Source organism: Crassostrea angulata, unplaced genomic scaffold (genome assembly GCF_025612915.1).
Source record: "Crassostrea angulata isolate pt1a10 unplaced genomic scaffold, ASM2561291v2 HiC_scaffold_43, whole genome shotgun sequence".
NCBI lineage: Eukaryota > Metazoa > Mollusca > Bivalvia > Ostreida > Ostreidae > Magallana > Magallana angulata.
Genome location: NW_026441598.1, coordinates 1 through 11,818, shown reverse-complemented (window position 1 = coordinate 11,818; position 11,818 = coordinate 1). Strand labels below are relative to the sequence as shown.

Genomic DNA, 11,818 nt, shown 5'->3' with positions numbered 1-11,818 from the left:
TTGGAAAGAGGGGGTGGCTTTTTCAATTCTGTAAATGCATCTAAAATACCATTTTTTGATAGGAAGGAGCAAAAACTTGAGTTTTTTGACATATTGTATACTTTGATAACTGCATTTGTCTACATGTAAAGTTCATTTGAAATAAAAATATGCTGTTTTAAAAAAATTAGGTGATATAAGTCTGGTGGATTAATGTTATTTCATAAAATCAGACAGCAAAATGGCTGCAAATTCATAAATTTAATGATTTAATTGATAAAAACTGTTTTAAAGTATTTATTCTTATCTCAGTAATTAACTTAAGCCTATTAATTGTCATCAGAATAGGAAATGCCTACTCTCTAAGCCAATTTACTCTAGTGGTGGTCATTCTACACATTTAAGAGGGAGTTACTCCCCTTGAATATTTTAGCTAATAAATGATGTCATGACATCTATAGCCAAGAAAATCATCCATTTTCACAAAATGTATTACTTATGGTACAAAATCCACTCAAAATTACACTTAAAGGAGAAATATGAAAATACCATGTAGTCTTGAAGGTGGCAGGGGACAGTTTTTTTGATCCAATTCATTGTAGCCAAGGGATGCATGTCTTCGGAACTCTGTAACTAGAATTTCCTCAGTTCCCATTCAGCACAAATACCTTTAATTCACTCTTTATAAGGCCAATCACCAATTTCTGAAGAAAATTGCTAATCAAAACCTGTAAAATTCTCTACATACTGGTTTTTATGAGATTTTGACCCTTTCATATTTTGCTAATTTTTCATGATTTTTCAGCTTTTTAGACCTCCCCCAGCTAATTCCCTGCAGAGGGTTGACCTTCCGTACCGCGTGCATGCTGCACTATCACATGTCAGAAACTTACCGGTGTATAGTTTACAATGTCCCATCCACCTACTTTTCGTGTTATTTTACCTCCCGTCTGTAACTTGCAATTTCACTGTGTAAAGTCAGCACAACAGTCACAGCTGCAGGTTTCGCATTTTACTTCTGATTCTCATGTACCTAACATAAGGGGCCTACATATTGAATATCAATTTCAACAAGAGACACCCCTCTAACTAATGATAATCATTAAAAATCATTTCATGAATTTTAGCAACACTCATAAGCCTTCAAGTACAGCAACTCTCAATTTTACAAAAATATTGACGGGTACTTTATTCGAAACTGTCCCTTGCTACCTAAATACCCGCTTACTGCTAGGTAATGCAGCCGTCGCTGATCTCCTCGGCCGTGGGCAAAGAATATATTTCGTAAAGGTACAACGCACAGAAACGCATAGCTCACAACCAAGGAAGATTTGAAAAGTTTGCAATATAATGACCTTACTCTATCAAATAGAAGTTATATATTTTAAACTTAAACCCCACAATTGATCTTTGTCTATTATTGCTATAGAGAATGACATTGCTTTTATTAATTAAATGAACTATTTCTTACTTGACATCCAATCGTTTAATCCACAAAAGATTTTGTGTAATCAAAACTAAAACAATTCTTGAGTTCGCGGCTAAATAAACTCATATATGAGAGACGCAACTCTCGTGTATTAGATAACCGCTGACCGCTAGGTAGTCCAGCCGCGAGCATGGTGACCGATTTTCTCGGCCGCGGGCGAGAGAGAGCTTACGTAATGGTACACACACACACAGCTCTGATTCAAGGTAGATTTTAAATGCATGGAGTTAATAAATAAAATGTAATGCATAGAGTTTTTTAATTCCATATTTTGTGTTTAAAAAGAAAAGAAAAAGAATGTTTTGTTTTCCAATTGCCGTTTTTAATGACTGTGCACTATAAGAACTTAACAACAATGACTTAAACTCCTAAAAAAAAAAATCATGTACTCCAACAAAAAAAAATTCTTATAAATTAATGCCTCCTGTATAAACCAGCATACTTTCTGCGGCAACTTTATGCCAGTTGTACGCACAAAGACTTTCGTTAACTTGTCAAATGAAAACAGGTACATGTCAACATGTAAAGCTTTTTACACTCATACTACACAAATCACTTACAAAAAAATATTGTTACGACCTTTATGAGATCCCAACAAACAACTTTTCCAGCGACATCCATATCAAAATCCAAACCGTTTTTGAGTTATTAAGGAAAACCTTTTAGGGGCTATTGGCCCTTAATTTAAGGGGCCAGCCCTTTTTTATTGGTGTTAAATGAAAGCCCTTGATATTCTGCACAACTTTTATTCTACATGTCTTAACAAAATATTTTTCGTTAAAAAGATATGAAGGAAAATATGTCTAAATTTTTGCACTTTTTGGAATCCTGTTTTTTGACCCCCTACCTTTTCCTAAATAAGGAACGTAATCCAAAAACAAAAACCGATGTATACAACTTCAATGTCTTTGTTATTCAAATTCGTTGGATTCCCATTCCCTGCTATCATAGTCTCGGAGCCTTTGTCTGGAAACCAAAGGCCCTAAAAATTTTTAAAAGGGGAATAACTCGTTAACGGAAAGGGAATTCTAACTTTTATGAATTGATGAAGATAGCGTTTTAGAAATTCCATTAGCCCTGAAAATTTGAGCAAAATCCGTTCAGAAATGAGCAAGATATGAAGCCTCAAAGTTCGCGTCTAGGAAGAAAAAAAAAAAAAAGAAAAATAAGAATAATCTTAACCCGCACAATAATAGAAAGGTCTTCCGTTGGAAACGGAAGACCTTAATAATTGGCAAAGGCCCAATGAATATATAAGAACATCATTGTATGTTTACAATAGTTGCATGTACAGTATATATATTTTTACTGATCTGTATAGATCAGTTTAACATTTCCTTAGACTAATTGACATCTGTGTTCAAAGCAGTCATTAATGAATTTAACAGTAATATTTAAAATAGTATGTATTTCACTATTTAAACATACATGTAAAATGTATCTTTCTTTATCCAAGTTATTGGCAATATTTATTTTACTTATCTTATAAAAATTACTAAAATAGCTGTTCCTTAGATGAGAATAGGCTTTACATTGAAAAAGAAAATGAGTTTCATCTTCAATTGCACCAGTTTTACAAGCATTACAATATCTTTCATTCCTAATTGTGGCATTATATCTACCACTTTCTATTGCAAGTTTATGTGCACTTAATCTTATTCTACTAATAGAGGATCTCTCAGATCTTTTCCTGACTATATCAACATAAGGACTTCTTTTTCTCATATACAATTTTTGAAAAAATGAAAGTTTTTCTGAACTAAAAATTTTTGATGATTGCTCTTGGATACATTGGTCAATGATTCTTTGCTTTATGTTTGGTAAAAAGAGTTGGATTGTGCTTTTATAATTACTAATGTTTGAGAATCCCAAATTGTCTAGGATGCCATAAATTTTCTTAGTCCAGGAATTGGAATTGATCGTTCCCTGATATAATTTAAATGCCAAAGAATTAGATGTTATCAAGTGATTCCAATATTTAATGCTTGAGAATGAGATTTTAGACCAAAGTGGTAACCTGTTTAATTCTGCCAAACAACCAGCATTAGATGCTTTGCAATGTAATCCAAGTATATCTTTAAGAAATTTTACATGAAATTTTTCGATAACTGAAATATCTTTCAATGAGAGATCCACTCCCCATATTTCACAACAATAAAGAAGTACAGGAAGTACAATAGAATCAAAAAGTTTTTCTAAGAGCTTACATGGATTATCAATACCAATTATTTTTTTCATTTTAAAATATGCTTTTCTGGCCTTTTCAACAAGCACAGATGTTGCTAAATTAAACTTCCCATTACTTTTCAATACAATACCCAAATAACAGTATTTTGATACAACTTGCATAGTATTTCCATTGAAAGTGAAATTGATGCTTTGATGTTTACTATTTGAGTTAAAAACCATGATTTTAGATTTATCAACATTGACTTGTAATTTCCAATTTGAACAATAGTTGTAAAGAATATCTAAACTAGTTTGTAAACCACTTTTGCTCTCTGATAAAATAACAATATCATCAGCATAAAGCAGACAGTTTACATTGAGATTATTTACATGTACAGGTTCACATTTTACATTTTGTTTCAAGTCACTGACAATACCATCAATAAATATATTGAAAAGTGTAGGGCTAAGAACATCCCCTTGTTTGACACCACATTCAGAGTTAAATATTTTACCTAACCCATCAGAAAATTTTATCCTGCTGGTTGTGTTGCTGTACATGGAAAAAAGAATGTTAAATAATTTTTGAGAAATATTAGAGTTAAGGAGCTTATAAAATAAACCTTCTCTCCATACAGTGTCAAATGCTTTTCTAAGGTCAATGAAAGCAGCATATACTTTTTTACTTTTATAATGGTCAATGATAGTTTTTATAGAGAACAAGTGGTCTGATGTTCTACAGTTTTCTTTGAAGCCAATTTGATTTTCACTTATAAGAGACATGGACTTTACAAATTCAAGTAACCTAGTATGTATTATTCTGTTGAAAAGTTTTCCAAGATTTGAGGTAATTGATATACCTCTGTAATTGCTAGGGTCAAGCCTATTTCCAGATTTATATAACAAAACTAAATAACTCTCATTCCAGCTTTGAGGAAATGTACCAGAATTTAGTATAAAATTAAACAATTTTCCCAAAGAATTTAACATTAAATAACCTCCATGTTTTAACATCTCATTTGCTATCATATCTGTAGATGAGCTTTTCCCATTTTTCAGAGATTTTAAGGCAGTTTTAATTTCATTTATGGTGATTTCTGGTTCAAGGAAATTGCTATGGTGTAGTTTATTTTTCATAGCATGAAATTTTTTTAATATATCTTTATGAAACTCATTAAGATTGTTGTCAGCTTTATTGAGGTTTGTAAAAAATTGGTAAAATTCTTCAGAATTAACTTCATGAGACGAAACCTGTCTTGTGGTAGATTTATCCAGTTTGTTCAATAATTCCCAAAATGATTTAGGATTATTGTTAATATTTTTGTAAATATCATTACAAATTGTGTTTCTATAATTTTGTTCCTCAAATTTACATAGTCTTCTGTATTTTGCTTTATATGTATAAAACATTTTCCTGTATTCACCATTGAATGGGTGTTTGTTTACAAGTTTCTCATAATTTTTAACTGTATTCCTAAGATCAGAGCATGACTGTGAGAACCATGGTTTTTTCCTTGTTTTATGTTTGCCTCTTGATGTTTTCATAATAAATTTGGTTGATATTCCTGCACATTCAACAAGTATTGAGCTAAAGGCTTTTGAGATTGATTCACTATCAAGAAATTCATTATTCATAAATTCAGAAAATTTAATTTGAAATAAACTGCTTTGAATATTATTAGTGTATGATTCTATTGCATCATTGTTCCACAGAAATTTTCCGGGAATAGGTTGTAAATTATTTAATCTATCAGAGCAAGGTTCTGAGCAAAAACTGTCAAATATTGCACAACATATAGGCCGATGGTCTGAGAAGGATGTAAAATCTAAAACTTCAAAGTAACCTACTGAATTCAGAATATCCTTAGATACAAGACAATAATCAACAAGACTACAGCCGTTATATGTTATACAAGTTGGCTGACCAGTTAGGTCACCTGTTGTTCTACCATTTAAAATTCGTAAACCAGATTCCTTACAAAGGTTCAAAAGGCATTTGCCACTATTGTTAATATGTTTGTGGTCAAGATTATTTCTTGACATAATTCTATCTGGTTGATATAGAACATCATCAGAACTTGTGTGTTCAAAATCAAACATAACAAAATCAGGTTGGGTATTGGTGTACGCATTGAAGTCACCTTGTATGATTACATCACCATACTTACTATATTTCACAATATCACTTAGCAGAATTGAATATATGTCTTCAATGTCGTTTACATTGCCGTTAGAGTATTTAGGAGAAATATAAACAACTCCAAGATAAATATCCCTTTGTAATCTAAAAAAACTTTTATCAAGTTTGATCCATAAAATATCTGGATGATTATTACTTACTGGTTTACTTACTGGTTTTATACCATTTATAATTGTTGTTTTAGCATAGATATGTATTCCGCCTGAATAACGCCTAGCTTTTTTATGTTTTTTCCTAAAACTTGAATGAATTAATTGGTGATTAGGAAATCCATTGAATTGGTTTGTTTCACCTGTCCAGGTTTCGACTAGACTAGCTATGTTAAATTGGGACAATTGCTTTTGAAAATGAGGATCTTGGATTTTTTCATTTGATAGACCTTCAACATTCCACATACCCAACTTCAGAAAATCTGCATTACACTGTTTGGAGTGTTTTGAATATTTTTTCATACTAAATTGAAATGAAAAGGGATACTGGAAAAATACACTTTTTGTAATAAGTATATGCATATCTTTGAGCAAATATTCTTTGCTAACACTAAAATAGAATAAAAAAGAAAAAAAAAATTACTTGTTCCTGAAAACCCACAATTCATAGTGGATAGAGACATTAGTTAAAGCATCATATACGATGTATTCAATAAGTCATCAACAAAGTGATGAAATGTCGTAATTATATGGGACAATTCAGTACATTATATGTAGTACAACAATCTGGATAACGAAAATTCTTCAGCAATACCTTACAATGCTGACATTATACAGTAATCAGACTAGCTATCTGATAATAAACATATATCTTAATGGACATATATGTCTATTTTGTAAATTTGAACAGTGCTTTTTTAGGTTTTCAATAGTAGCTTACATCTAAATCAAGAACAAGTAACATATTATCATAATACACTGTATTACAAAGTTGTTCAGTGCTAAATGAGTAATTGAGTTGTAGAATGTTTTATGTAATTTAACCGTTATTTATAATGTTGACATTATATAGTATTCAGACTAGTAATATCTGATAATATAAAAAAAAGAAATAAAGAAAAAAAGAAAACATATTATATGTTTATTTGTAAATTGGTACAGTGTTTTTTTTTTAGGTTTTAGAAAGTAGCTAATATTAAAAACAAAAGCAAGTAAAATATCATAATATTCCCTGTAAATTGGTACAGTGTTTTTTTAGGCTTTAGAAAGTAGCTAATATTAAAAAAAAAAGCAAGTAAAATATCATAATATTCCAAAGTTATTCAGTACTAAATGAGCCACAGAACATGTTTCAAGCAGTTGAACAGTTATTAAATTTTAACGTTGGAACTGGGGAATGGCCCAGGGCGCCCTCCACGGATCCGCAGGCGGAAAAAACCACGGTGCACTGCCTGGGTGTCCATGGAAATGGAACAAAGGAGGGTTCTCGTATTTGGTGTTACTCAAAGGCCGAGATCCGCTGTGCCGCGTGGTGGCTCCCGCCGAGCCCAGGGTAGATTGACGACGACCATTTCCATTGTCACGAGCAATGTTGAGAGCGAATTTTAAATGTTTTACAATGGCTGGTAGGCCTTTTCTAAAGTTCAGGTGGACATCATCATGGTACATGTCTTCTGTTGGTTGGAATGGGTCTGCAACAGTGACTTTTGAGTATTGACGACAAGCTGCATAGATTGCAGCATTTGCCTGATCCACTTTGCTAGCATTAATATCTTTTTTAGAGTACATGTATAATCATCAATTTATAAAATATTTACAATATATAACCAAAATATGTTTTAAAAATTTCTGAAGAGGTAAAAATTATGACAGCCCCAGCGGAATTCTAACTCATGGTTTGATTTCAAAATATTTTAATTATTGTGTAAATTACACAAAATTCTTACAACTTCCTCTCCTAATGATAATGTATACAATATATACAATTGTCATACAGTGTAGTAATATTACATGTAACTTATAGTTATTGACTTTATAATAATTAAATGCATAGACATGCATTTACAAAGTAATTGCGAATATATAGTAGATAACGTTAATATAAAGTGTAAAAAGCAATAGCAAAAAGAAATTGAAAATTATTAAATCTTCCAGACTCTTTAAATAAATGAACTTTTGAACTGCTGAAAAAATAAAGCAGTTTGTATTGTCAGACAAATTGTCACTACCCCAAAAAAGCAAATGTGAGTTAATTAAAATTGTTTCTTCAAGCCTATTAAAAAAGTAATTCAAAAAGATTAAATAGTTTCTTGCATTTTCATAATTCTTGCATACAAAGAAAAAGTGATAAACATCCTACTTTTGACCACAAATACAATTGGGTGATTCAATAATGGTTTTTTTTTTCTAAACAGATCATAATTCAAAATACAGTTGTGTCTCAACTTTGTATGTAAAATATTAATGGTGCGTTTACCAAATGAAAAATATTTTGGAGGTTGAGGAGAGCGCCTGAAAAGTGCGAAACGAAATCGAAACGAAACGAAACGAAATCAAACAAAACGAAACCAATCGAAACGAAACCAAACCAATCCAATCGCAACTTCTCGGGCCTTACCGGCAGGCTCGGAAAAACACCTCGAATGTATTAACATTACCGGATCAAAATGAAGTCGCTTCCCATTAAAATAGGAATCGGCTAGACAGCCTTATAAGTCGCTTCTGTGTTATATTTAAGGATATATCATTTACTATAATGAAGTCTAGCTTACATCTCAACAGATCATAAAATGTGTTGTATTTATATCAAGTTTTACAAAAAGGGGGTTTGTCATGGACGCCTAGGTGTGTTTTTCCAAGCCTGCCGGAAAGGCCCGAGAAGTTGAGATTGGAAACCAGTCGCTGATAAGTTTTAAGGCATCTCTCTCTCTCTCTCTCTCTCTCTCTCTCTCTCTCTCTCTCTCTCTAAACGTCTGAATATCATTTAATGAAACAAATTAGAAACATTAAAAGGTAAAGGAATGTACATCAGTTATTTACATAATTATATAACTTTTGCAAATTTCGTATAATCGGCTCAAAAATTTACAGCGGCAATCTGAAACATACAGGTAGTTATATTTTATGGTTCAAAAATTTATTTCAATGAATTTATTTTCACTTTTCTGTAGTCAAAATTAATATAAGTTTTGTTTAAATTCCGTTTCGTTTCGTTTTGATTTTCGATTGGTTTCGTTTCGTTTCGATTGGTTTCATTTCGTTTCGTGCAATTTCGTTCCGTTTCGATTTCGTTTCGCACTTTACAGGCGCCCGGTTGAGGAATACTTTCAGTAATGTTTTTCTTGAATATGTTGAGAGACGTTGCTTCCCTAACTTCTAATTTGAAAGAATTCCATTTCCGAATGGTGTCAGGCACAAAATATTTTTTGTAAAGTTCTAATCTGCTAATTGGAACACTTTAATTTTCGCTATTTCTTGTGTAATATATTGAGACATTTTTTGTTACAGGAGGAATAATGTTGCTCAGGTACCCAGGTACTTGATTTGTGTGAATTTCAAACATGGTTATGAATTTAGCCTTATTACGTCGCTGACAAGAGGTTCCAAGCCAGTTTCTGTGTAGAGAGATTCTGTAGATGCTAAAATGGGTAAACCAGTAACAATCTTTGCAGCACTTAACATGCCAAACATATTGCAACCGTCCCATACTACAGAAGCATATTCAAGAACTGGTCTAACAAACGTGATATACATTTTTGATAAAGAAGATGGGGAATAAGATGGCGCAAATGCCCATTCGGTTAAGTAGTGAAATACAATTTTGAATTTATTTTTTCCAAATAAATCTATTCAGATATATTATAACGCAATTTTGCAAAAGCACAATTTCTAACTATATTCAGTTTTTAATATATTTAACAAAAGATAAGAAAAAAATATTGTTTGTAATTTTGGTGGGTATCGAACCCATCACATAAAAACCCTAGATATATAAGGTTAGCTTATGCCAGGTATTCTAACCACTGAGCCATTTCTGATACAACGAGGTGGGTTGTTTATTATGTGTAACTTTGGTCACGAATTGACTTTTAATATTTTTTCAAAAAGTTTAATTGTTGGGATACAAAATGATTGTCTTTATGTACAGTGGGTCATATCTCCTCGTTTTTGTTGATTGAAATCGGGTTGTTTTCCAATAGACATTATTTAGACTATGAGAAAAATATGGAGCACAGACCCACTCTATAAAAGAAAATGCCTTGAAGTTCTAAAAATTGACAGTATTTGCAGGTTTTGATACGTATACGCCTGTTTGAGTCATTATATTCCAAGTATTGAACATATCTATAGGTTAAAAATAAATGATTTGTTAAATATATATTGTTTTGAATGATTTAAAAAAAATATATCAGATTTATTGATAGTTTAATTTTTCAGTAGCTTGTCCGACCATGTATGGGCATTTTACACGCCTTATCCACCCATATTCTTAGTTCTGCCTAGAATAAACTTTAGTTTTTTCAAAAGTCCTTATTTGTTGTATGCACTGTTTACTATATTATTAATATATAGAGATATATAGAGAGTCTTACTCATGACTAGGCTATACGACAGATTTACAGTTTACCCTTAAATCCGATTGCGCTATACGCTGTTAAGTAACAATATACAATTTTAATTTATTTCATTTTTATTTCGATATGGAGTACGTCACAATACGGAGGTGTTTTACACCACCTTAAAACAAAACCAAATAGCATTGTCTTGTCTATAATAAAGTTGAATGTTTACACTGTAGATTTTTTATCTTTAAATGATGAGTTGGAAACCGATTGGGAATTTCATATTTTTAATATTTATATTGGACAAAGTTGCATAATCTTAAAACAATGATTTCCTCAATAAAATTGAAATCACAGTAACCATACCACTTTATTGAACATATCTTATTGTATAAAGCATATACGAAAGAATCATAAACAAGTTTGAACAATATACGAGTTCTCCATAAAATTAAAATAAATGTAATATTACACAACAGTCATCGAAAACTGTTCAAAACAAATATACAGAGAACACGCACAATAAAAAATAATCTATGGTTAGGTAATCATTTTATACCAACAACTAAATCTTCTACCACTCTAAGACTATCATTTCTACTCGATCTGAAACAAAAAAAGACAAACTTTGCTGATCTCACAAGAAAAACAAATCCCGTAACTGCAGGCATGTTGCATCGTTTTGAAAGTGGGGGGGGGGGGGGCAGCTTCATCCAAAAAATCTTGACAAGCAAAAAAAAAAATAATAAAGAAATAAATTTGAAAAAAAGAAAGGGAATTTTGATTTTTTCCAAAATCTTTAAAATCCTAATCCGTTGGGGGAGGGGGGGGGGGGACTGGGGTAGTATATCTATAACTATAATTTCCTTATTTTCATACCAATTTTTTTACATACTCCCCCAAAAAGTGGGGGGTGGGGGGCAACTCCATGATAATTCAATTGAGACAAAGTGGCCTGCCCCCCCCCCCCCCCTTGCTACGTGACTGAACTGTTAATCTTTGCCGAATTACAGAACCCCACAAAATAGACAATTCCAATTTTTTTCACATGATTACGTATTTTTGAACTGATATACATAGTTCGATCAATTCATCAAACACTATAGCATATACTTGATTCATATTGTGATCATAGGTACGTACATGACATTAAGCTGTACAAACGAAAACAAACAAATAAAACGTGCGTTTTTCACACTTGCAAATGGAAATGATTCTAACTATAAATAAATAAACGAAATATATACTGTTAATATATATACCGGTATTGTAATAGATATTATGTACCTTGTACTCAAACTACAATGTAAATTAACACTCACCACATTAATTTAAAAGTTTTAATCAACAACAACAGTTGAGAGTCTTTTGCCGGACATCGAACTTTTAATATCGCCCGGCCGTGGAGTGACGATTCATTCAAGACGTTTTCGGAGGAAAGGGTACATATAGGTAGATGGCATAGCGAGGCCGTACACCAATCAATACA

The 11,818-nt window shown here is 31.8% G+C and overlaps 1 protein-coding gene across 1 annotated transcript; it reads right to left on the bottom strand.

The window, feature by feature from the left end:
* Positions 1–2,791: 2,791 nt before the first annotated feature.
* Positions 2,792–4,168, bottom strand: LOC128168725 (uncharacterized). Its single transcript, XM_052834869.1, has one exon. It carries the CDS (start codon positions 3,875–3,877, stop codon positions 2,807–2,809), a length of 1,071 nt encoding a protein of 356 aa, XP_052690829.1. The 5' UTR covers positions 3,878–4,168; the 3' UTR covers positions 2,792–2,806.
* Between the last annotated feature and the right edge of the window lie 7,650 nt (positions 4,169–11,818).

Bases quoted from the DNA above. Each gene is read 5' to 3' on its own strand.
- LOC128168725 (XM_052834869.1), bottom strand. From the start codon at position 3,877: ATGGTTTTTAACTCAAATAGTAAACATCAAAGCATCAATTTCACTTTC.